We start from the raw sequence: 27,941 nt of genomic DNA on the forward strand, positions 1-27,941 counted from the left end.
ATTTGTTTAATCGATTACTGAAAGACCTAGCATGAAAAATAATTCAAATGCATTTATTACATATGGCAAAAAACTTTAACTTAACTGTAACTTAATTGTCATTGCAATTGTAGTGAAAATTAAAAAGGTTTTCCTTGCAACTGAAAACTTCTTCCAACGTACCCTGAAAACCATGTAATAAAGAATAACCAAAACCGTTCATGAAAACTTAAAGGCTTGTCTAAAGATTAGTCACAGTCTAATATTCTTGAAACAAAATACTGTATACAGTTTTGGTTTCCTTCTCTCCGATGACGTTTAATGAAACTTTTTTAGGTTAATTATTTAATACATTTTAACTTAAAATTAACAAATGTACTTCATTTGATTTTTAGGGGAAAAGTACAATTTCAAAATTGAAATGTTCTGTGTAATTTTCTATAATGATAAGCTTAAAGACAATTTGTATTCATGTACAGTATTTGATATTTTAGAATAAATGTCTGTGTTTACCTATTTTGTTTAGTGCACAAACATATTACAAATAATATTTTTGCGCATTGTTAATCAGAATTGTATTTCTTTTTGTCTGTAGTTTGCTATACTTGGAGGAGACACAGTCCCAACACTGGTGATCCCTTTGGTGGTTTTTTTTTTTAAAAAAACATGTCTGTTCGGGAGTCATTTAACCCCGAAAGCTATGAACTTGACAAGAGCTTCCGATTAACTCGTTTCACTGAATTAAAAGGCACAGGTTGTAAGGTACCACAAGATGTTTTACAAAAATTGCTTGAATCTCTGCAAGAAAACCATTTTCAAGATGATGAGCAGTTTCTTGGAGCAGTTATGCCACGTCTTGGTAGGTTCTTTCTTTTTGTAACCTGCACTCTTTTGTTCATAATTTTTGCTCTTGACCCTGCACAGTATTATTTTTCTACTTTGATATTTATTTTATTAGTTTTTGCATCTTGCCCATTTTTTAAATATATTCAAAGATTAAAAAATGAAACTGAAATGTATTATTATGAATTGATTTATTTGCTGCTAATGTGTCAATTAGCAAGTTACTGCTTTTGCTTGTATTTGCTGCATCTTTGGACATTTTTTTATATATGGTAGTATCATAGAATGGTATTTGATCTGATGATCGTGTTGCTAAGTAGCAGGGTCTTTTTAGCTTATATTGGAGTAAAGGTGATGCCAGGCATTGCTTTAAAATATATTTTAAACTGAGCACAGCGGGCCCATTTTTTAAGTTACATTTCATGCATCTCTCAGCTCCATTTGAAACAGAACATTAAGAATACAAAGAAATGATTACCTAGAAGTATCGCAACATCCATCCATCCATTGTCTAACCCGCTGAATCCGAATACAGGGTCACGGGGGTCTGCTGGAGCCAATCCCAGCCAACACAGGGCACAAGGCAGGAACCAATCCTGGGCAGGGTGCCAACCCACCGCAGGACACACACAAACACACCCACACACCAAGCACACACTAGGGCCAATTTAGAATTGCCAATCCACCTAACCTGCATGTTTTTGGATTGTGGGAGGAAACCGGTGTGCCCGGAGGAAACCCACGCAGACACGGGGAGAACATGCAAACTCCACGCAGGGAGGACCCGGGAAGCGAACCCGGGTATCGCAACATCTTGCGTTGAATACTTTTATTTTATTAAAACCATGAAGTTATTTTACTCACATTGTTTTCAAACATCCATATTAATGTATTAATATGCCTTTGAATATTATCATTCTACTATCATTTGAAAATGAAAGAAAAATCATAGTTTGCTCAATTTGTTAAATTAAGTACTCTAAAAAAGTTATATTTTAAAATATTGAAAAAATGTGTAAAAAGAAATTATAGGGTTTTCAGATTCAGTAATTATAGTTAACTGACTTATTGAAAATTACTTTGGAACCAAGAGAAATACATAATAAATTAGTCAGCTAAAAGTCAGTGCGATTTCTAGTATTATCAAGATTTTAACACTAGCATTTAAGGCTGTACTGTTAAATGGACAAAGACAACAAAAAGTTATCTACTCAAGGATCTTTGAAAGTGAAAAAACTGCTTTTCAGACTGAGAGGTAATAGTGAGTTTGGTTATGTCTTTGCTGTTCTCATTTGTTCAGTGTATTATTTGTAAAAACTTAAATTTTTATTTTATTTGTTTAAAATCATTCTGATATTATAGATTCAAAACAACTGTTAATGTCTTATTATCAATCTAATAATTTCAGCAAATAACTTAGTTTTTAATTCATTTTCTAAACCTTCTTTTTACAATACAGTGTTGTGAGGAGCTGAATCCTATTAAGGCACTACTATATTCAAAGCTTGAAACAGTCCTGGACAGAACACCAGTTTCTCTCAGGGCATAAATTCACACACTCACTGCCTCATACTGGGCTTATTTAATTGAAATTTACAGTCTAACTTATGTTTTGTGAAACAGCTTTATTAAATTATGTTAAAATGGTCTAACGTTTTTGCTGTTTTTACAATTTGTATTCTAAATATAACACAACATTACAAAGAAAACCCAGGACTGCAGCGTTATCATTAACACTTTGGTTAATGAGGTTGTAAATCCTTTAGAAATATTGTGCATATCCATTTAGCACAGTATTAGTTTCCTTGATTGTCATTAGTCTTGCCTTGGTGTACCACTCAGTTAGCCTTAGCTTTCAATTAAACATTTTCCAAATACATGAAAATATTAATAATACACAGCTGGAATATTTCATTCTGAACACTTCATTGTGATCCTCAGTGTGCTGTTTAGGTGAAGACCAGGGGTATGTGGTTTGTTAGTTTGAAGAGGCATTTTCCCAAGCATACAGAATATATTTTTACATATTTCATTTCTGTGAATGCGACAATTTAACACTGCTTACATTAAACACGTTTGTTCATCTGTTGATGTATCTGTGTGTATTTTACAGTTGTGGTCACATTATTATTATTATTATTATTATTTGCCTTGATATTCCCTGTTGTTATTGAAATAATTATACCAATATTTCCAGTACACCATAAAGTGCCTATAATGCTGTACGATTTATTGTTTATGTATTATCTGAGCATATAAACAAACACCTAGGTCTCAAAATAAGAACATAGTCTTCTTTAGTATATTGCTGAAGTGTAGTTCTAACTCATTTCTGCTTTAATACTACACTACTAATACTAATGCTAATACTAAATGCTGTGTTTTTTTAAACATTGTCAGGTATTGGAATGGATACATGTGTCATTCCCCTTAGACATGGTGGCCTTTCTTTGGTTCAGACAACAGACTACATTTATCCAATTGTTGATGATCCTTATATGATGGTAAGTATAGTTTTGCTTTAGAATATAATGTGAGATGCGCTTAGATGCATTATATTAAAGGAAGTCTTAAAAAAATGAGATGTTAATTATTTAATCCCTGGTTTGAAACTAATTAATCACTAATGGCTAACTGGCTATTAAACAAAATTATATACTTGTGATTTTAGTTGCTTCTTATAAACCCTTAAATAACGGTCAATTAAAATCGGTACTCTGTATAGTCACAGTATACTCTATATTGTTGTTTTTCCATGACCCATTTCTTGATCCATCCTGCCATTTTTTTCTTCTAGTCCTACCCAATTCAGAGTCATCTGTCATAGTTCACTTGTACTTCATATAAAAGTAAATGTAACATTTACATTTATTTTCCATAAAATGCAAGGGTGTATAAATAATTTTAAAGCAAGGTCTTTATTGATTGATTATATCACATTTCGTTAAATATGCTTCTAAATCCATGAATGCTGAGTTTATTTTTGAGTACGGAGTCTACTCAGGTAGAGTTTCGATCCTTCTTATTCCTGAATGTTTTCTTCCTTGTATTGCTTATTCCTGTATAACCTGCCGCAGCCAGTGATCTTTGTATGAATTTGCATTAAAATTTCTCTTGCTTGGACAACACAGAGGGTCCTCATGTTAGTAAAGATGAAGTTTAAGTCTGAAAAAGCATGTTCATACTAGGGTTGTGTTGTTTATAGAAAACTACCAAAAAAAACAACAGCGCCAGCATTTCGGGAATTTCAGTACTGAAAGTAAACAGTGGTTTTAAAAGACCTTATTCTCGGCTCTTTGTTCTACCTCTCTCCAATGTGCTGTTATTTGCTTCAGTACTGTACTGGTACTTGGATCCAAAAGTTGGTATCATACTATACATAGTTGCAGTCTTTGAGCTAATAGTAAGGAGCATTTTCACAACCTCCAGTATACCTGTTAGGAGTCAAGGGTACATATCATTTAATGGTGAGAATGTTTTTTGTTTTTTTAGATTCCTCTCGTTCCCTTTCTGTGACAATATAAGGCAAGATTTGTTTGTAGTAGAGTTTAGCTGTCTGATTTTGAAAGGTTAATATCCAACCATTAAGGCTAAAACATAGAAAATCTTTGAAGGCAGCACATGATCAACAAGCTAATAAATATTTTAGGTATTTCCTCAGTGGTGGCAAGCCCTGTCAGTTGAAAGCTGCTACCTGCTACATCACTGTACATTTTTCTTTCCAAGTTGTAGATTTAATCAAATAACTTGGCACCGGGAGTCCCTGGAGGGGGTGCTAGAGGGCATACCTTCTGGGGACTTCCTTGTTCTGCTGGGAAACTTCAATGTTCACGTGGGCAATGACAGTGAGACCTGGAAGGGCGTGATTGGGAGGAATGGCTCCCCCGATCTGAACCCGAGCGGTGTTTTGTTTTTGGATTTCTGTGCTCGTCACAGATTGTCCATAACGAACACCATGCTCAAGCATATGGGTGTTTATATGTGCAACTGGCACCAAGACACCCTAGGCCTCAGTTCGATGATCGACTTTGTTGTCATGTCGTCGGACTTGCGGCTACATGTCTTGGACACTCGGGTGAAAAGAGGGGCGGAGCTGTCAACTGATAACCACCTGGTGGTGAGTTGGCTTCGATGGTGGGGAGGATGCTTGTCAGGCCTGGTAGGCCTAAATGTATTGTAAGGGTCTGCTGGGAACGTCTGCCAGAGTTCCCTGTCAGAAGTATCTTCAACTCTCACCTCCGGCAGAACTTCGACCATATACCGAGGGAGGTCGGGGACATTGAGTTCAAATGGGCCATGTTCCGTGCCTCTATTGTTGAAGCGGCTGATCGGAGCTGTGGCTATAAGGTGGTCGGTGCCTGTTGTGGCGGCAATCCCCGAACCCGTTGGTGTACACTGGCAGTGAGGGATGCCGTCAAGCTGAAGGAGGAGTCCTACAGGACTCTTGTCCTGTGGGATTCTGGAGGCAGCTAATAGGTAGCAGGCCAAGCGGAATGCGGCTTTGGTGGTTGCTAAGGCAAAAACACGGGCGTGGGAAGAGTTTGGGGAGGCCATGGAGAATGACTTTCGGACGGCTTTGAGGAGATTCTGGTCCACCATCCTGTGTCTCAGGAGGGGGAAGCAGTGCAGTGTCAACACTGTATATGGTGGGGATGGTGCGCTGCTGACTTTGACTCGCGACGTTGTGGTTCGGTGGGGGGAGTACTTTGAAGACATCCTCTATCCCACTAACATGCCTTCCAATGAGGAAGCAGAGCCTGGGGACTCGGAGGTGGGCTCCCCCATCTCTGGGACTGAGGTCATCGAGGTGATCAAAAAACTCCTTGGTGGCAGAGCCCGGGGGTGGATGAGATATGCCCGGAGTTCCTCAAGGATCTGGATGTTGTAGGACTGTCTTGGTTGACACACCTCTGCAACTTTGCATGGACATTGGGGACAGTGCCTCTGGATTGGCAGACCGGGGTGGTGGTCCCCCTCTTTAAGAAGGGGGACCGGAGGGTGTGTTCCAACTACAGAGGGATCACACTCCTCAGCCTCCCTGGAAAAGTCTATTCGGGGGTTCTGGAGAGCAGGGACTGTTGGATAGTCGAACCTCGGATTCAGGAGGAACAGTGTAGTTCTCGTCCTGGTCGCGGAACAGTGGACCAGGTCTGCACTGTTAACAGGGTCCTGGAGGGTGCATGGGAGTTTGCCCAACCAGTCTACATGTGTTTTGTTGACTTGGAAAAGGCATTCGGCCGTGTCCCTCGGGGAATCCTGTGGGGGGTGCTCCGGGAGTATGGGGTACCGGACACCCTGATAAGGGTTGTTCGGTCCCTGTACAACCGGTGTCAGAGCATGGTCCGCATTGCCGGCAGTAAGTTGAACCCGTTTCCAGTGAGAGTTAGACTCCGCCAGGGTTGCCCACCGATTCTGTTCATAACTTTTATGGACAGAATTTCTAGGCACAGCCAGGGCGTTGAGGGGGTCTGGTTTGGTGGACTCAGGATTGGGTCACTGCTTTTTGCAGATGATGTTGTCCTGTTTGCTTCATCAGCCCGTGATCTTCAGCTCTCTCTGGATCTGTTCGCAGCTGAGTGTGAAGTGGCTGGAATGGGAATCAGCACCTCCAAATCTGAGACCATGGTCCTCAGCTGGAAAAGGGTGGAGTGCTGTGGTGTTATGGGTCCACAGCTCGCTTAGTAAAGGCCATTTTTTTAAACAAATAATCACCGCGCTCGTGGCTTTGTGAGGGGGCGTAGTAGTCGTAGCTACCACGGGGCGAGCTGCGGTGTGGGCGTTTCTCACTGTGTGCACAGGTGAGGAACTGCCCACATCCGTGATTGTTCCCGTGACTAATGTGCTGCAGCTGCTATGGCCCCTCGCTGTATAAAAGAAGCGCGAGTCGGTTGGGAGAGAAGAGAACGAGAAAAAGAAAAGAGAAAAAGAGAGGACAGAGGTTACATGGGAGCGAGAGAGGAAGCAGGTCGGTGCGAGAGAGAGAGACACACGGAGTGTGTGGTGAGCGAGCGAACGAGCGCTCGTGGGCAGCTGCGAGGGCCTGGGTGTTAGGCCTACACCCAGGGGTTGTAGTTGATGTCGCTCCCGCTGAGCGAGCAGGTAGCGGGAGTAACCAGGGGAAGGCAGCGGGACTCGGGAGGCTTGGTGGTGGAGTCCCCAACGTGAGCGACCTGGCCGTTGGTGGGAACCAAGTCTCGAGGCTGGAATGAGTGCCAGACCGAAGCCAGGGATCGGGAGATCTCCAGTCTCGTGTTTAAGTGAGACGAGGGCAGCTGCAGGGAGCATCTCGCTTGTTGCATGGGCCCGTATGGGAGGAGCAGGTGAGGCGCCAGCATAAAAGAAGGCACCGGGATTGTTGTTTAAAAAAACTGCTTCCACATGAAATGTTTTAACCTCGTTTTTAAAGGATTGTTTTTTTTGTTTTTTTTTTGCTATTTTTACCTCCACGTTTTCTTTAATGGATTATTTATTTATTTAATGAAGAATTTGAAAGCACTGCACATTTTATTTGAACACTGTTTTTGTTGACTCTTTTAAATAAAAGCACTTTTGCACTTTTTGAACCATCCCCTTCCTCAATTGTTATTGCCTCAACTGTCTAGCTCAACTTGGTGACATTATCGACGGTGTAGGGTTCAAGAGCTTCCAAAAAGTGATGGGAGCGTGGAGCCAAACCCGCATCGTCACAAGTGCCCTCTCAGGGTTGGGAACGAGATCCTGCTCCAAGTGGAGGAGTTCAAGTATCTTGGGGTCTTGCTTACGAGTGAGGGAAGAACAGAGCATGAGATCGACAGGCAGATCGGTGCGGAGTCTGCAGTGATGCGGGCTCTGCATCGGTCTGTCGTGGTGAAAAAGGAGCTGAGCCGTAAAGGCAAGCTCTCAATTTACCAGTCGATCTACGTTCCTACCCTCACCTATGGTCATGAGCTATGGGTAGTGACCGAAAGAACGAAATTGCAAATACAAGTGGCTGAAATGAGTTTCCTCCGCAGGGTGTCTGGGCTTTTCCTTAAAGATAGGGTGAGAAGCTCCGTCATCCGGGAGGGGCTCAGAGTAGAGCCGCTGCTCCTCTGCATCGAGAGGAGTCAGATGAGGTGGCTCAGGCATCTGATCAGGATGCCTCTTGGTCGCCTCCCTGGTGAGGTGTTCCGGGCATGTCCAATCGGGAGGAGGCCCCGGGGAAGGCCCAGGACACGATGGAGGGACAATGTCTCCCGGCTGACCTGGGAACGCCTCGGGATTCCCCAGGAAGAGCTAGAAGGTGGTCGAGGAGAGGGAAGTCTAAGCATCTCTACTCAAGCTGCTGCCCTCGCAACCCGATCTCGGATAAGCGGAAGAGGATGGATGGGTTGGCACCGCATAAGCTTTTGTTAGATCTTACAGGAAGGCAAGTATAGGAGTCAGATGTTACTATGTTCTATCACTTTTTCAATAGTAAAAATAGTTTTGCCTGGAAACAAAGGTCTGCTTTTACGTCTATTTCTGGATGCTTTTTGTACAATATACAGCCTGGTACATTCTCTGACTTGGATGAAATGCTGTTTCTTCCCTGCAGTCATCACTACTTTGTGGAATATTTGCCATATTCTATCCTTTGAAAAAACTGAAAAAGTTCTTCCAGTATTTTAAAAGTAATTTTCCATTTATTTTTGTCATAATACTTTTAATTATGATTCCTTTCACTTGTAATTGGTAATGGAATAGTTTATCTTGTTCCCTCCTTTTTTTACTCCGTAACAATGACTCACTTTTTGCAGATCTTGTCTTAGCTGCCACAGTTGCTTGCTTCTGTACATTTGCTTCACAATTTTTCTATATTACTACTAGTGGGTGTGTGCTCATTACACAGTGGTTATGGTAGTCTGGCACATTATAAACAGCTGTGTCTTTATAAGTGACACTCAAAACTGTACAAAATTGGGTCTGTTGGTTCTTTAAAATAGTTTTTGACTAGGAATATATATATATATATATATATATATATATATACAGTACACACAATATATCCACCAAACAATAAAGTACACATCCATTGGTTTATTTAAGTAACTTTTACAAAGTAGATAAGAGTAACAGTAAATCTCTAGTATCCATGACTTTCAAGGGTTTTGACAATGATCTGACTATGGGTTTGTTGTTTTTATTAGCCACTTGTTTACTTTTAAACCCTATAATTTTGTGAATTTGCTGTATTAAATTTCAGTGAAAGCTAGTTTTTTATGTAGTGAAATGATATATTTTATAGGTGTTGTTTGCTTAATTTATTTCAAATCTATTTTACTATCAAATTTTTTTTTTTTTTTACAGGGTCGTATTGCCTGTGCAAATGTTCTAAGTGACCTTTATGCTATGGGGGTCACAGAATGTGACAACATGTTAATGCTTCTTGGAATAAGTAATAAGATGTCTGATAAGGTAATTTTTAAAATAAATACCTATAATTTTACATGCTAGTGCTCTGAAGAATAAATATAGATGTAGGTTGTAGAGTTACGACAAATGCCTGGCTATAAAGCTGACATTATGTGACTTCTAGTTGTAAGGCATGTCAAATTTGCTGACTGCAGTTGCTGAACTCGTTGCCAGATCATGTCAGTTTAAATGACTGAAAATAGCTGCCCATGTCATATTTACTTGCCTGATTGCTGACACTGTAGTATAGTCATGCTTGCTCCTTTTTCTGACCGCCAATATCATGCTGCCTGACAGAGCCAGCCCTGTGTGATGGGTTAACAGCTATGACGAGTTCAGCCTTAGTCTCTGAAATTTTTCCTTTTTTCCTTTCTGTTATGGTACATAAAACATGCAACATTAGACAGATAAGCTTCTCCTTTATTTGTGAGGTCCAAAACACCTGTGTTCCTTATTCCTCACCACTGCATTACATACATTGTACTTCCAGATGAGCATTCATTGGTTGTCAGCTCTCATACACACAGTGCCCACTCCGGTGACAAAAGACCAAATTAACCTGTTTGATTTTGTTGCCGTGAGTCGCAGACTAGTTGGATTAATTTGCTGGATATGTCACATTACATAACCAGCCTTACAAGAGCACTCTGACAACTGCCTCAGACACATTAAGATTATGTAAGTGAAGGCTACAACTGAAAATCATTGGAAAAGTTGTGTACTTTGACATATCCTTAACAGTGTTGCATATTCACTTGCTAAGGTAAAAAAAATTCTTAAGTTACAAACATCTGTTTCAAATACCTTTCCTTAAACATCGTAAAATCAAGATAGTGGCTGGAAAATGAGGTCATATTTCTGAGAATTTTTGAATGCATGCTTTTGTTTATCCTGATGATTTGTAAGAGATTTAAATGTCACATTTTTTTAAAATGGTACATTTTAATAAGTCTTTCTAAGTAGTATGGATTTTTTCTATTCTACTTTAAAATAGGACAGCATTCTTTGTTATATTGTGCCCATCACTTAGCCTTTCTCCCTATCAAGTGCCTTTGTCTTCAAATTCATTCTGCATGTAATTCACTCTTCTTTTACAAAAATTTAGAGCATCTTTTAATTCAGATTTATTCTTGTACATAAAGAAACCCAGTCTCTATGTTAATGCATGTGATTCTCAACATATATACACATGTATCTCATACGGTATATAGTATATCTTGACAAGATAATGTTCAATGAAAATGTACACTTGTGTCTGTCTGAGTAATTTTATTGAACAGTTTGGTAAGAACCATATTGTTCTTATAATTAACATAAATGTGGGAAAGGGTTATATTTGACATACCTTATTCATTTTTTTAGTTTTCACGTGTGGAATGGTCACACAGTGATTAGTACCACTAGCTTGCATCTCTGGAAGACTAGGTTATAACCCAAGCTTAAGCACAGTATATGTTGAGTTTTTTTTTTTTTTACATTTTTATTTATGCCTGATTAATGTTTTAAAGTAGGATAAAGACTAGAAAAAATGTTTAAATTTGTTATTCTTGCCACTTGAAAACATATTTAATTTTTTCTATATGCTATACCTAGTCCATATTCAGCATAAGAAAATTAGATTTGTAATCTGAAATACCTTTTTTCATGCACATTCGCAGACAAATGAGATTAATGGGTTTTATAAATTTACTAAGTTTAATCTCATTTTGAATTAGCCATGTGAAGAAGCGCTAATCAAAACAAACCTTAAAGGGCCCTTAAAAAAAGTTTTGCTTCCCCTATGGTTTACTAGTACGGAAAGTTTTTCAGTTTTTGGGAACCCAACAGTTTTCAAAACATTTTGCTCATGTTTGAAAGTTGCATGATTTATTATGAAAATAGGACATTAATTGAATACATAAATGTAATTACCTCCTGTAAAAATTCAGTTTTGACATCAATTATTGGTTGATAGACCTACTAATATTATAAGGTTCTTGCAAGGATTCCCCTAGACTCATATTTTGCAGTTTTGTGTGTGTTACATATGTGATGAAATACATGAAATCCATTTTCACAGTTAAAAAGAGATACAATTTAAATTTTAGTTTTTTATGAACGGTTTTAATAGAATAGCACATTGTTTGCCTGTGGGCATATAATTTCAACTGTAACTTCAATCAAATTAAAAAAATGATACATTGCATAATGCTGCAGAACTAAATTATGAAACTAAATATATTTAAACAATTTTTTAGGAAAAATTACATTTATTATTATGTTGTGTATTTTGTGCACATTATATAATGACCTCTTTTTAAATAGTATGCTATGTCATAAACATTTTCTGTCTTTGCTGGCTTGGAACACTATTTAAAATAACTTGAACTTTTGGAAATACTTCATTAAAATAGTTAGAAATAGCTGTATAAAGTGCTATTTGTATGTGTCTGTGATATATATATGGTCTAGACCTAATTATAAAAAGGCGAACACATCGCACCTGCTGTTCGACTGACAACTGTCTCCCTGACATTTTGGAATGCAGGGCAGGTGCTGCCATCTATCGGCAGCAAAAAGAATTTTTGGTGAATTCTCTATGTAATAAACTTAATAAGTTATAGCGTAATGAAAATTGCATAATTAGATCTGGACCACCCTATATATACTGTATGTATTATCTAAATAAACCTATATAGTCTTATAAGTTCATAAGTGGGATAGTCTTAGTGTGCTGTTCTTTTTAAATTAAGAATAAAATAATTCTTATAAGTATATTGCATCTTGTATATTTGATGTACTTTATCACTTACAGGAAAGAGATAAGATAATGCCTTTGATAATCCAAGGGTATAAGGATGCTGCAGAAGAGGCAGGCACTTCAGTTACAGGAGGCCAGACTGTTTTAAACCCATGGATTGTACTTGGTGGAGTAGCAACTACAGTGTGTCAACCCAATGAGTTTATAATGTAAGCATCTTATATTCTAATAATAGATTACATAGATTTTGGAGTTTGGTTTATTTTATAAGACATTGTGTCGACATGCTTCACAAAGTTTTACATCATATGTAAATTTTGCACTTTCATATGTAGTTTTAATAATGAATTGTTATGGCAACATCTTCCTGAGTTGCTGAAAAGGTATGTTAGCTTGTATTTGGTCAGCTGTCATTTTCCACCTAATTAATAGAAATTAGACATCCAAGCTCACCTAAAAGTATTTAATGCAAATAACTAGTTAATCTGCTCTCTCCACTTACATTTATTTTTGTGACTTGTATTGTCAGCATTGTCCCACACACCCTATCCCAGTTACATACAATATCTCTGGATAGCTTTCCATATTATGAGAAGCAGTCTTGTTATATAGCAAGCTTAATTTACTGTTATTTTAGCAGAAGATATTTTAAACATTGTGTTTTTCAGTGCAGTTTGCAGTAGAGTTAGGGGAATACGATACGGTATAGTTAGGCAACATTTTTTTTAATATATTATCAATGCACTGAGAAGTAGGATTTTGTGGGGCATCTACAAGGATGTCAAAGATTGCACATCTTCATTATTAATGCTATCATTAGCATTGTTGTTAAACAAATCTTAGCTGAAAATAAAACAGAGAATTTGGGAAAGAATTGTTGGAGTTCAACATATACATTTATTTAGAAACTTTACAAGATTTTCTGTATCTACAACTTCCATCTGCTGTTGCCAGTGAAATAAGCAAATCCCAAACCGAGAGGTCCATGTACTTTGAAAAGCTCATTGTCATATTAATTTCTGCACATTATAATCCATATTTGAAATCTGTGTAAGATATATGTGCTTTAAATATATTAATTGTAAAGAAGACCTGACTTGCTATTTGGTTATCAAATTACATTATTTGTAAAGTAGTGACAGCTCTGCCAAGTGCTTGCAGAAATACAAGACCAAAATTTTCCTCACAGTTTTCTATGTACACATTTAAGTGACAGCATTTCAGAGTACAATATTTTTTAGATTTTCAATGACATTGAATTGCCACAGTATTTCTGAACTCTTATTTCAGTTTTTGGCATTCCTAGAGTATTACAGTGGCATAATTCCAGCTAGTCCTCCAGTTGAAAGCTAAATTATGCCTGTAAATCAAGTCCTTGCTTAATTTTATCCATTGCATATTATACATTTTTCATTTTGTATTACAAACCGGATTCCAAAAAAGTTGGGACACTATACAAATTGTGAATAAAAACTGAATGCAATGATGTGGAGGTGCCAACTTCTAATATTTTATTCAGAATAGAACATAAATCACGGAACAAAAGTTTAAACTGAGAAAATGTATCATTTTAAGGGAAAAATATGTTGATTCAGAATTTCATGGTGGTGTCAACAAATCCCAAAAAAGTTGGGACAAGGCCATTTTCACCCCTGTGTGGCATCTCCCCTTCTTCTTACATCACTCAACAGACGTCTGGGGACCGAGGAGACCAGTTTCTCAAGTTTAGAAATAGGAATGCTCTCCCATTCTTGTCTAATACAGGCCTCTAACTGTTCAATCGTCTTGGGCCTTCTTTGTCGCACCTTCCACTTTATGATGCACCAAATGTTCTCTATAGGTGAAAGATCTGGACTGCAGACTGGCCATTTCAGTACCCGGATCCTTCTCCTACGCAGCAATGATGTTGTGATTGATGCAGAATGTGGTCTGGCATTATCTTGTTGAAAAATGCAGGGTCTTCCCTGAAAGAGATGACGTCTGGATGGGAGCATATGTTGTTCTAGAACCTGAATATATTTTTCTGCATTGATGGTGCCTTTCCAGACATGCAAGCTGCCCATGCCACACGCACTCATGCAACCCATATCATCAGAGATGCAGGCTTCTGAACTGAGCGTTGATAACAACTTGGGTTGTCCTTGTCCTCTTTGGTCCGGATGACATGGCGTCCCAGATTTCCAAAAGAACTTCGAATCGCGGACTCGCCTGACCACAGAATAGTCTTCCATTTTGCCACACTCCATTTTAAATGATCCCTGGCCCAGTGACAACACCTGAGCTTGTGGATCTTGCTTAGAAATGGCTTCTTCTTTGCACTGTAGAGTTTCAGCTGGCAATGGCGGATGGCACGGTGGATTGTGTTCACTGACAATGGTTTCTGGAAGTATTCCTGAGCCCATTCTGTGATTTCCTTTACAGTAGCATTCCTGTTTGTGGTGCAGTGTCGTTTAATGGCCCGGAGATCACGGGCATCCAGTATGGTTTTACGGCCTTGACCCACGCGACAGAGATTGTTCCAGATTCTCTGAATCTTCGGATGATGTTATGCACAGTTGATGATGATAGATGCAAAGTCTTTGCAATTTTCCGCTGGGTAACACCTTTCTGATATTGCTCCACTATCTTTCTGCACAACATTGTGGGAATTGGTGATCCTCTACCCATCTTGGCTTCTGAGAGACACTGCCACTCTGACAAGCACTTTTTATACCCAATCATGTTGCCAATTGACCTAATTAGTGTTAATTGGTCTTCCAGCTCTTCGTTATGCTCAAATTTACTTTTTCCAGCCTCTTATTGCTACTTGTCCCAACTTTTTTGGGATTTGTTGACACCATGAAATTTTGAATCAACATGTTTTTTCCTTCAAAATGATACATTTACTCGGATTAAACGTTTGATCTGTCATCTACGTTCTATTACAAATAAAATATTGACATTTGCCATATCCACATCATTGCATTCAATTTTTATTCACAATTTGTTTAGTGTCCCAACTTTTTTTGGAATCCGGTTTGTAGTTATACATAAGACATAATTATGCTTTTTGTTAGTGTTTTCTCTGAGTAAGTTGTACAAGTATAACATAATATTTTCAAGCGTACTTAATACATTTCAAATTTCTATATAAACCAGTCCTGTTAAGCAGCAATAATCTCATGTAAAGACTTAGTCAGTCTTTCATTTTTGACCTCTATATGTTATGGTACTAATGAGCAACCTTGCCATAGAAGTGTGTTTATAAGCAATCATTGAATAACATGGAAATCCAACATTAATTAATCATTTGGGTTTAGGTCAGACAGGCAGTTTACATAGTCTGTGTGAATTTTTCTCGGTGTTTATCCATTTCACTTCTCAAAGATGTATATGTAAAGTTAAATGGTAGTGGATTTGTAGACCCCACCTAGCTATATTGAGGGAAACAAAGAAAAGCAAGCATTTAGTGTCACGGTTAGGGGCAGTGAGACTTGAATAACCCATGCATAAGAACAGTAATCCCTTAATGAGCAGAGCAAGAATAGGTAATAAGTGTATGGACAGCCACAAAACGACAGAAACTACATAAGAACAATATAAACATTATCTAAACCTGTTTATCCAGAGCAGGATGGCATGAAACCTGGAGCCCACTCCAGCAGGTTTGGATGCAAGACAGGAAAAATCCCTGGTATGCAATATATATGATATGGCTGATGTTAAGAATTTAAAGAATATGATGTTTCAACTATCTATTTTGAGAGAGAGAGAGAAAAATCAATAAAAGGGGGACAAATATTTTAAAACATTCTGCCACTGGATTATTTTCCAAATATCAGGTATTTTGAGCTGTGAATATAAACTAAAAAAAGATAAATGAATAAATATAGAATAAATATAAAAACAAATTAGTATGTTTAGTTTTTCACCATTTGGCAAACTCTCTTCAGCTACATACCTGTAGTTCAGTAGAGACGTTGCCAGCTCAGGAATTTTACAAGGTTTGTATTGCTTTGTTGTTAAACGACTTTTTTAAAGCAAAATTGACTGGTCAGTAACAATATGCTGATCTTGTATGATGACCTAGTCAGTCTCTCAATCAGTGCCGTTTTATTTTCCAAAAGGGTTTCTCCTGTGCGAAGTAGCAGGTGAATTATTGTCAACAAAACGCAATCACCTGAGAAATAAACTGAAACATTACTCACTCATGATTTTTCTGTCCATACAGCAAAGGTGTTGTTGACCAGCACATTCTGATTTCAGGTGTTTGAATATGATATACAGCAAGCACAAAGAAAGGCAGTACAGTAAATCACTTTTTGTTTTACACACTTTACGTGCCCATGTTCAGCTTGCTTTGTCACCACAAATGCTGCGTGAAGACCCACCCTCCTTCATCAGCTGCCATTCACTGGATAAATACTTGCGAGTGGCTTGTGATAGATTACTTTCTTTTTTAGAGTTAAAAGTTACAAGGATGAAAGACTAATGGCAAGAATATTAATTCCAAAAAGAAAACAAAATATTTTTAGTATATTATTTTATTTCAGTTAGTCTTTTCAGCTACTTTAATACTTTTAAGTTTTTATTTTTTATTTCAGCTTAGTTAATTGTTTTATTTCAGTTTACAAAAATGTTTTTAGTAATAGTTTCAGTTTTGATTTTTGTTTTCACTAACTATAATAACCTTGTTCTGTAGTATCTTGTAAAGCGTGAAAAGATTTCCATCTATATTCAAATTCCAGTCAATGTATAATTCATATGAATAGACATGAACAAACATGAATTTTAATTTTTCGCTCATACACATTGCTTACCTACTTTGCTGTACATGTTTGTTTTATAAAATTATCTTAAATTATACTCAAAGTATTTATTTTGATTATTCTTTTGCTACAGTCTGCATCTGTACATTTTTGGAAGAGTAGAAAGCTTCACTTGGTTGCGTATACATTTGTTTTTTCGTATATGTAAACAGTTCAGGCATTGTGAATATTGTAGTTGCCTTTTGCTGTAGACTTTGATGCAAGGTAATATGTCTCAAACAACAGAATTTGATGAATGTGATTGTACTGTAAGTCTGTGGTATATACTTGCAAGTTAATTCTTTAACCTTTTGCTTTACTATGGTATTTTTACATGTGTAATTCTGTAGAACCAATTGCACCAGGTGGAATGGTTATACGAAATACGGTAGTATTTTTTTATTTTTGTCATTTGTATATTATTGTTAGACTGTGTGATATTTCATTCTCTACTTTGTCATTTTGAAATTAAATACTATATTAATGGCTTTTGAATGAATTGAATTTTAGTTGGGCATTTGAAATTTTTACTCAGGTACCACAATTTGTCCTTTTTGACACCTTGAAATTTTGGTTACTTTAGTGCCCTTGAATCTACAATCTGAAAAGTGTGAAAAATCAATAACATACTACAATAAATGTTATCTAAATTTGTAGTATTTTGTAGTATTGTAATCTAAATTGTAGTATTTAATTTTAGCAAATACAGTAGAGTCACGCTTATCCTACCTTCACTTATCCAACATTCCATATTATCCGACGTCCCACCGAAAAAAAAAACGCATCCATCGGCAGCAAGAACTACAAGTTGCGAGCATGAACGTAGTCTATTTTTTGTTGCTCCTGGCTCTACCGCAGCTAAATACAATGGAACCTCGGTTTGTGAGCATAATTCGTTATGGAAATGTGCTCGCAGTCCAAAGCACTCGTACAGTATATCAGTACGAATTTCCCCATAAGAAATAATGGAAACTTAGATGATCCGTTCCACAACCCAAAACTATTCATATAAAATGATTAATACAAAATATAAAGTAAAAATACATAAAGCAAATTAACCTTCACTTTACCTTTGAAAAGAATGGCTGTTGTGAGTGAGTTTCTAAACTCTTGTGGGATTCCACCCAATGGGACGACACGCGGAAGAGCATCCCAAAGGAATCGCGTCTCCTAGCGCTGTAGCAGTTTGCCATAAAAGCCAATCCGAAAAGATCGCGGACATGCTTTAAGCACCTGCAGTCGATGGGTGATACAAGGAACATTATAAATGTGCAGGGCACAGTATTACTTTCCCCCAGACTCTGCCTGAGTGCCGTATCTGTGTATAGGAGAATGGCAGATCCCGCTATAATAAATAACCGCGTTGTTGCTGTTTCCAGCTAAATAAAGCTGGTGTTGCTAAAAGTACCGAGACTCAGCTTTGAGTTTTCGGGTGCAAGACAGGGATTCACATGTCACAGCACAAACACATGCAGTCACAATGCTGTAGTAAACAGTATACGCTCATACTGATATTGACTATATGAGTGACAGAGTTAAAGCTCTAGAAACTTCAATTAATTACACTGAGCAACAAGAAGAAGCTACAGGAATCGACATAATGATGCTGCAAAGATGGCGAAACTTGACAGCGAAGAAATGGCACTTGTCAGGAAAGCAGACTACGATCAAAAATGTCTTTAAATCATCACATGACTGAACTTTTTAAGTACAGTACATACTGTATTTAACTTCAGACAATTCTGTAACTAAGTTCATTTTTTCTGTTAATTTATTCTGTTGTTTTGTTGTAAAACATGATTATTAGGTTCGTAATGTGTAGAATTATAACATAGTTTGACGTTTAATAGGCTTTTTCTTAACACCTGCCATTATCCAACATTTTTGCTTATCCAACGTTCTGCCGGCCCATTTATGTCGGATAAGCGAGACTCTACTGTAATACTGAAATTAAATATAAATAACAAGAAAACGCAGGTAACATGAGCAACGTTGCAGTGCAGTAGTTAGCTTTGCTTCGCTTCCTAACAGCTCCTAGAGTAGGCCTGCTTAAAAATATTTATTTTCAGATTAACCATTATTGTTTGTTTAAAGGATTTGTTATTGATTCTTAAAGTCTCAAGATAGATCTTGTGAATCTCTAGCCTTCTCTATTACTGTATGTAGATTTTATGCTTCCCTTTGCTTTTGGCATCCAATACCATAGAGGGCGATAATGCGCCTGGTAAGGTTTTCTACGGAAAAAGCACTTTAATACTACACATAAAATGTTGTGCCCTCTTTAACTGAAATCACTGTCTTCTACGCTTAAATCAAATGTGTGGACTTACTACGTATTCAAATGGTGTGTTGGTAAAGAACAACTGGATAAAAGCAAAGCCACATGTAAGATACGTAGCTCAGAAGTTAATTATTGTTGTACCACAACAAATCGGAGAAATCATTTATCCCAATGTCACCCAGAAATGTTATCTCTGCCGACATCCAAGTGAGTCGAGTTGTGCCCAAAAAATAGCAGAAATATATAGTAGATTTTATCTATAAAGAAAAAGAGACCCTAGAACACGCCTCACCCAGCAAAGCAAGTTGGCAGTTGTTGAACTTTTCAGAGCAGCCTGTGATACAAAAGTGAGCATGTGCTCAAAGTAGCCAACTTAAAGTAGCTTCATAATAGCAGCGTTACGAGTCACAATGGCCAGTTCTTTTTCTTTTATGTTCCATTAATTAAATGCCACGGTCAACAAGCATCAGCTCTAGATCCTTGTTTTAAAATGCTTCCTTTTTGTCTGAAGACTGTCAGAACACATTTTTGGGACTGATTAATATGACTGCTATAAGTAAGCAACTGAATATATATGTATGTGTAACTTGTAGAATTAAGACACAAGTTTCCTATTGTATCTTTAAATTCAACTAATTCAAAATTATTTTAAATGCCTAATAGGGGAATAAATTTGGCTAACAGTTTAGTTGAAGGTTGTCTAAAAGGAAATTCATAACAGACTAATAGGTTATTGAATAATATTTATTATTTAAGAACCAATATTTAATTAACTTATAATAATATTAATCTCAATATTATATAGATGTTTTATAAAGTAGATGCCATTTCACTGTATTAAAACAAGGAGCCCCTCTTAATATGTGCGGACTCTGATGTGGTGATACATTTGTTAGTGAATTTTGAATGAGCACAATGTTGTGAAAATTTTGTTTTTGTTTAAAGAGCAATATTTTATACCACATCTTCCATTTTTTTGTATGAAAACAACATTAAAGAATGCAATTTGGTCAAAGTTATGGTAATTATTTTTTCATATGTTTGTTTTATTTACTTATTTTTTGGAGTATTTTTACGATTTATTTCAGGCCAGACAATGCTGTTCCAGGAGATGTTCTTGTTTTAACAAAACCCCTAGGGACACAAGTAGCTGTTGCTGTACATCAGTGGCTGGATATTGTAAGTTTATCTCTTGTTCTTGTCAGTTTCTGTGGTTGAATTGTTTCGGGGTTGATTTGTGAATTTACTCATCACATGTGAATTCATTTTTTTATTAATGAAAATAGTAATTCTTTACATTTATATAGCACTTTTTTCACTACTTGAAGCACTTTTACATAGTGAGTGAGGAGTCACTTCAACCACCGGAAATTTTTAGCATCCACCATTTAATGTAAGCTTTAGACCACCAGTTTAGCACAAGGGATGGTAGGAAATAAATTGTGTTAATCTTTAGTATGACATCCAGGTCACGTGTTACATTTGTTGTATATGAATTTATATTCATGATTTCCTCAGTATTTTAATTTGATACTCTGCAGTTCATTAACAAATGTTTAAGGGAAATGTATAAAGAGGCTGTGGAAATGTTTTTTATTTGCCTGAACTCATGTGGAAAACAATTAGTTTACACCAAAAAAATCCTTTTTTCCCTTGACAGCCTGAAAAATGGAATAAAATCAAATTGGTGGTAACGCAAGAGGATGTGGAGTTGGCATACCAAGAAGCCATGATGAATATGGCTAGACTCAACAGAACAGGTGATTGTTGCAAACTGTACTAATATCTAGTTGGACTTGGACAGTGAAGTGTCATTGAGTGATATGACAGAACTCATTTGAACATTTTTCAAATTTTTTAATTTCCCTAAACAACACATCTGAATACTCATATATTGTTAAAAATAAATAATAAAAGAGATAAGCTTTATTTGAAAAAAATAATACATTATCTAATTATTAACTAATACAGCATTTTCAAAATATTTACAGATACAAATTTAAACATTAAAAGTGATGAGCAAGTACAGATAACAAAGGAATAAGTACGACAGTGGCAATAATATCACTTTAAAATAAGTTTAAAATATGCCCAGAAATTCAGTATCCTTGATAATCCAATTAATTATTAAGTTAAATATTGAATTGACAAACAATGTCAGTTTTAAATATTTAAATGCAGAAGCATTGTATGGAAGAAGAACTAAATGAGCCTGTTTGTTTTCTGGTTGTGTGCTTTTTTCAAGTATGTACCAAGATTAATAATTGGACCCAGATCTTAACATAGATATAGATTTTAGACATAGTGAGACTTTAGGCAAATTAATTATGAACATTGTTACTTTTTGCAAGATTGATTATATCTAATGTTTTGTTTATAGATTTGCTATACATATATGATATAAAAGTAGTATACAAGCATATATTGTGTAATTTGTGTTTTACAGCGGCTGGCTTAATGCACACTTTCAATGCCCATGCAGCTACAGATATTACAGGGTTTGGAATCTTAGGGCATGCACAAAACTTGGCTCGACAGCAGAGAAATGAAGTGTCATTTGTCATCCATAATCTTCCTGTGCTAGCGAAGATGGCAGCTGTAAGCAAGGCATGTGGAAATATGTTTGGTTTAATGCACGGGACATGTCCAGAGACATCAGGTAAGAAAATTTTATAGTTTATGGACTTTTCTAATGAGCAAGAGTTGCTTTTTCTTCAGTGGGAGGTAGGCCTGAGCATACTTAGTACATGTTCAAACCACTTCATTTGCTCTTGTCGATCCAGAATGAAACCGTCAATCTCATTTCTGCCCTTTTGAATAAGATACAGAGGTACAGTAAAACCTTGATTATCCATCAGGGATTGGGACTGAGGCCAAGACAAGTAACAGAACAGCTATTTTAAAAATTATATACAGTAGATTAGTTTAGCGAATAGTCATATTTATTTACAAAACAAATCTATATTAACAAAATATGATATAGTATTAACAAAATTAATTACTTCATGTAATATTGTAACAACCAGTGTAACAAGCAAATACAACCCGGAGGTACTGGAGTTTTCTATGTTTTACTTGGAGTCTTTGTTCTGTAGCAGACGGTTCCCTATCCAGTTTTCCCAACCAATCAGTTTATCCCCTATCACTTACATTCTTTTATATCTCTATATTGCAAACACTCCTGCTTATTGTCTCCTGACTCTCTACTCAAAACTTCCATCTGCCACTCCTTCCTTTTTCTCCAAACTTCTCTTGTCCGCCCCTTACAGAACAGAAGCCCTTCACCCAGTCCCATCAATTACAGCATTCATTCCACCGTTTCTGCTCTGGAAAAGCGCATCCTAAGCTGTCTGTACTTCACAATATATTAACAAAACATAGCAGAATTTAAAAAGAAAGATACAATACAGAAGAACATTAACATTAATACAGAATAACATTATCCGTGGTTTCCATTTTTGACGAGTTTTTCAATTTTGTTGGTATCACGCTTTATATCGTTCACTGTTGTTCTTCCTATTCTATAAACTGAGCAATAATTGAAGAACTTTCGCAGTTTTGTAAATGTTTAATTCCAGATTTTTGTGACAATTCCAATACCACATTCATACATTTATCATCCATAACAATGCATAGTACAGAAGATTAAGTCCAACAAAAGAGAAAAGCTACAAAATGCTGTTAAAACTGAATGCAAGTAACTGACACAGTGATTTCAAAATGGTGCATGACACATGGTGCTGGGGAAGAACACTACGTGCTAGCAGAAGGATGTGTTGTTCTAACGTGCATATCTCATAGCATACCACACGGCAGTAGTAGTATACTAATATGCAGGCGCTGGTGTGCTCAATGTTTTGTTTTGTTTTTTTTTTGTTTTTTTTTTGTTTTTTTTGGCCCTGACGGTAAACAGAGACGGGCAGTTAATCGAGTGACGGATAGTCAAGGTTTTACTGTATTTGAATTCCAGTGCTTTGGAAAGACATTCACCTTCTACCTAAAGAGAGAAAGCACCCTTATTTCCAGGAGAGGAATATGACCTAAGATTCTAAGGTGCTAATTCTCACTGTCACAACATCAAAGAGGACCTAAGAGATCAAACTTTAAGCTGTTTAACTGAATACTAAACAAACCTTGGTTGTGCCTTCATTTAATGTTTATAAAGATTATAGGCAGGAAAGAAAGCAAGATGTATGTATCTATGGGGATGGGGTCCAGTGTTCATAATGAACAGATTTGAGTTAATGCCAAAATTGGGCACAGAACTCTTGCTCTGCACATAACTAAACTTATGAAGAACCTCCCCAAAGAAACCACTGGATACATGATTATAAGGTTTATTAGATTCACAAAGCACATGTGGACATAATGGGCAAATTCCCACACTGTCAATCAGGAGTCTTAACTGAATACCTGGAGAGACTACAGTACACTCTCTATTTATCTGACCATTGTTTAATAGAATAATAATTGTACAGCCAATTTTTTAAGAAGATATAATAAAAAGGAAAATTATGATAGTGTACCTTTTATAATATTACTCATGATGGCTTGCAGTTTGCCATTGGAAAAAAAAAACTTATCTTGATTGTTCTTCAGTTGGTACATCTCAACCTTTTTACTTTCTTGACTACGAAGTATACGGAAAGTATTGGAATCCTCCAAAAATTCCATTTCGATATTTTGATGAATCTTGACATTTTAGACCTCCCTGAGTCCGAAAATACCGTTTTTGGAATTATGTCTGTGTGTCTGTCTCTGTATGTGTGTGTATGTAAACATGATAACTTGAGTACACTTTCATTTAGGTCAAACAAATTTTGCATACAAGTATTAGGTACAAAACGTAGATTTCTATCAACTTTGTGGCTATTTCCTTTAACCGGAAATGATACTTTACCTTTTTTCATGCAGCTGTAGAGTCTGATTTATTCAACTTTACTTTTATGATAATTGTTCAATATATTATTAATTTGATTTGATTGGTTGTTAATGGTTCTTTAATGTACATAATATTAAAATATAATTTTCTTGTGGTTTACTCCTCAAATATCCATCCCCATTTCTGAGTATACGAGAAAGTCTAGGGGAGACCACTCTCGATTTGTTTTTGTTTTTTTTATTTGTTTTTTTTTAAATAAGAACTGTACAATTTTTTAATCATTAACATAATAGTGTTGTTTGTAACAAGAGGTAGGAAAGTTATGCTTATTAATTTTATGATTGTTATATTTATTATTTTTATTTTTTAATTAAGTGAAAAAGTAAAATGCACTGGATGAGATCAATATTATGAAAGCCAATTCACTACATGAGTAAACCTTTAAAACTGATATTAACTGATATTAAACAAAAATTATAAAATCTCATGTAGGATAAATTCTAACTTTATGCCCAGTTAATAGTTAATAATATAGTTTTAATAGATTAGAGGGTAATATCTACCGTTGGTTTGTTTTATTCAGGTGGCTATATTAGTGTCTCACTATCACTTCTGGGGCTTAAACCACATACCTTGCATTTACATTTGAGTGATGGTAAAAACTGGCCTTGTTTTTCTCTCATCAACTCTCACAGTGTTGTATTTTTAAACATAATCACCCTTTTAGGGCAAACTATGTTTTTAAAAGATACACTCCTGCCTACTATTGTTGTGTTTGTATATCTCATATTGTCTTATTTCATTAAAGAAAAGAACAAAATACATATTATTTACATTCATGTTTGAGATCCTTAACTTGTGAAATAGCTTTGTATCTGCAGCTTTACAGTTTGCAACAAGATGTATTTATCTATTGTACAGTCTAGTAACCTTTGAAAATAATCTTTTCCTTATAAAATGTGTTTTGCTTCTTTCTTTAAAGGTGGCTTATTGATTTGTTTACCTCGTGAACAAGCAGCTCGATTTTGCGCTGAAATAAAGTCTCCAAAATATGGCGAAGGACATCAGGCCTGGATAATTGGAATTGTAGAAAAAGGCAACCGCACAGCCAGAATTATTGACAAGCCACGGATTATTGAAGTAGCTCCACAAGTTGCAACACAGAATGTCAATCCAACTCCAGGTGCCACATCTTAATTTAGGAAAATGAAATCTGTCCATTTTTAGTTAGGTATATATTCTAGCACCACTCTAGAGTATAAAAATCTACTATATTATTTTGTATCATACCTGCCCAATTTTTGGCCTTAGGGCGGCTTGTGTATGCATACAATGCGTTTAAAAGAAGTCCATTGCCTTTATTTTTTTCTGTTACATTAACTGAAGATGCACCTAATCTTAAGGCAGCTTCTAAGTTGAGAATAATATTATCCAATACTGTTGATTCATTTTGAATCTTTAGACATGTCGTCTATTGCCACATAGGCTCTTTTTAAAGGTGCTTAAAAATGGCACACATTACCAACAAGTAGCGTGATAGCGTTTTTGTTTGTCCGTTTACTATTTGTACAGTTAACCCTTAGACTAGTATACAACACATTTCAAATGCCTTGAAAGATGAATGGATTTTTAATTTACAGATGAAAAGAGAAGAGAAACCTAACTCTAATTGTTGCATGTTGTCACCTTCAGTTTTCTGTGGGTTCCTTTGTAATTTAGAAGCATTACTTTTCTTACATTTTGTGAAACAGCACATTTGACAGTGCTGGCTATGTCCTAAAGTGTTAATGTTGCATGGTAGTCATCTGTGTGAAAGAAAGAATTCTTGCAAGCTCACTTTTGTACAGTATCACAACACTTCCTTTATTTGCAGTTTTTGTTATTCTGCACGGATGGTCACTTATGAAGTCTGAATAAATTTGTTATAGAAAGGGCGCAGACTAAGTCAGTGATTACAGTAAAAAAAAAAAAAGTAATTGTTTATTAAGTACATGACACATTTTAAATATTATATATAATAATGATCTATTCTGTGGATGGTAGTGTATTACATTTTATATTTTGTATAGTAATAACAGACTTCATTTTATTTTCATAAATACATTAATTTGTTTAATATGTTTCATAGCTTGCATCCCCTTATTTTGCAAAACTTAAATATTGTGCACGCTTTTGTGATCTATGTACAATTTGCCAAGAATACTACTTGAGGTACAAACTCATCCCCATAATTGTTTCATTTTTTATTGCTCTTATGTAATGAGATGCACTTGTGTTTTTGTATAATACTTGCCAATTTCCTGTTTTCATTATATTTTATATTTCCATTTCATAGCACATCTAAATATTGATCTTTGAAAGATGTTTTTATCACAACATTGTGTCCTGTTATGTGGCTAGTTTTATAAAGGTATATTTGTCACAGAGGTTCTTGACTGTACAGAGTATTAATCAGTATTGAACTCCATTATGTATATAGACATAATTATGACTAAGGAAGTTGTCTACTTAATTCTGGTCATGTCTAAACTTGTCATACAGCGTCTTTAAAATCTCTCAAACAACTGTACTGTAATTTGTATTAAAAAAAAAAAACAAACAAAAAAACAACAGCAACACCACCTGATCTGGCTATCTTGCAAACAGGGTCATGTGAAACTCAAATAAAGACAGGTCACTGTTAACCATTTCTGCACTGTTCTTTTAATTTTCTCAGATGTTCTTTGTTGTACTTCAGACTTCAGCTGGTAGCCTTTCTGTAAGAAAATGATGAGCAGAATTCCTTAAATGACTGCATAGTATGAGACACCTTGTTATTTAAAACAGACCTAACCTTTAAAATGTCATTTTTAAGTATCCAAACCTATTTGAACTGTGCATCTTGAATTAAGAATACATTTGTTTGTTCTAGTATGTCAGTAAGCAATATGGACAACCTTATATTTTTATTCCTAATCAAAAATTAATGAAGAGCTGCACATGCAACAGCAGTGAAAGAAATGGGAGATTATTGTAGAATAGTATGAAAAATCAGAATATCATCACCTATTGGTCCTGCAGTTTATAAGTAAACTGTAATGTGAATGTTCTGTAGGTATACTGTAGATGTTCATGTACGGTTAATCTCGTTTCTGTCTTTGGCTATCCTATACTGTCATATTAAAACTGTCACTGTGTTATATATAATAATTTTGTATGCTACATATTTTATTAAACAATATTTTGTATTTTTATGAAAAATAAAAGTGTGTAACATGATTGATGAAAATGGGCAGGCAAATATGTGTTGTTTAGAAAATAACATTGAGAGCAAATGACACTAAAATGTATGCAAACCTAAAAAAGAATGTAATTGCAGCATACATTTACAAGTTGTTCAACCATTTTTAATAGGTGTATTATTTAAGTGCCCTGTCTTACCCTTTTATACTTGTATAATAAGATAAGGTAAGAAAACAAATATTTTGACTTTGCTGACTAAAATACAAGTGTCACATCCATCATCTACACTACCTTTCTGATAACTATTAACTTCTTACATGTGTCAAGTTGGTAATTTTTTTATTCTTTTTTTGTGTATGATTGGATTCTGTAATTGTTGTAACTCCTTTCTGGGTTGGAACCATGAACACTACTTATTTTTTATTTCTTGGTTTACTTTGGTTTGACGAATATATGTTTAATCCCGTAATAATAAATTGGATGGCTTGTTGAATAATTGAGTCCATTTACCATGGAAATTATCCACTGTAGGGGTTGGTTGGGGAGGTTAGGGTTCTTAGACATTGGTGCAGGTTCTTTTTTGTATTCTTGCAGGAGAAAGTGCCAGTGGCAGCATTCAGTAATATTATAAAGATTATTCAGAGTTTATTCATTCAGTGCTTATTTAAAATTGCTACAAATCACGACGTCTGTTGGCATCATTGCATTATTTTGAAACCACCTCATCATAAAATGGACTTGAATAAATGTCTACCATTCAGAAACAGTCAACGTTTCTCAGTTCTCTTTCTACCA

General features: G+C 35.9%; 1 protein-coding gene across 1 annotated transcript; it reads left to right on the forward strand.

Annotated features, from left to right (window-relative positions):
- Window positions 1-632: 632 nt before the first annotated feature.
- On the forward strand, window positions 633-27,912 carry sephs1 (selenophosphate synthetase 1). The gene is made up of 8 exons (XM_039761505.1): window positions 633-838; window positions 3,223-3,326; window positions 9,130-9,237; window positions 12,029-12,183; window positions 20,131-20,221; window positions 20,703-20,802; window positions 21,489-21,701; window positions 24,907-27,912. Exons 1-8 carry the CDS (start codon window positions 646-648, stop codon window positions 25,119-25,121), a joined length of 1,179 nt encoding a protein of 392 aa, XP_039617439.1. The 5' UTR covers window positions 633-645; the 3' UTR covers window positions 25,122-27,912.
- Window positions 27,913-27,941: the final 29 nt, after the last annotated feature.

The sequence above is a fragment of the Polypterus senegalus genome, chromosome 8, assembly GCF_016835505.1.
Source record: "Polypterus senegalus isolate Bchr_013 chromosome 8, ASM1683550v1, whole genome shotgun sequence".
NCBI classification, from domain to species: Eukaryota; Metazoa; Chordata; class Cladistia; order Polypteriformes; family Polypteridae; genus Polypterus; species Polypterus senegalus.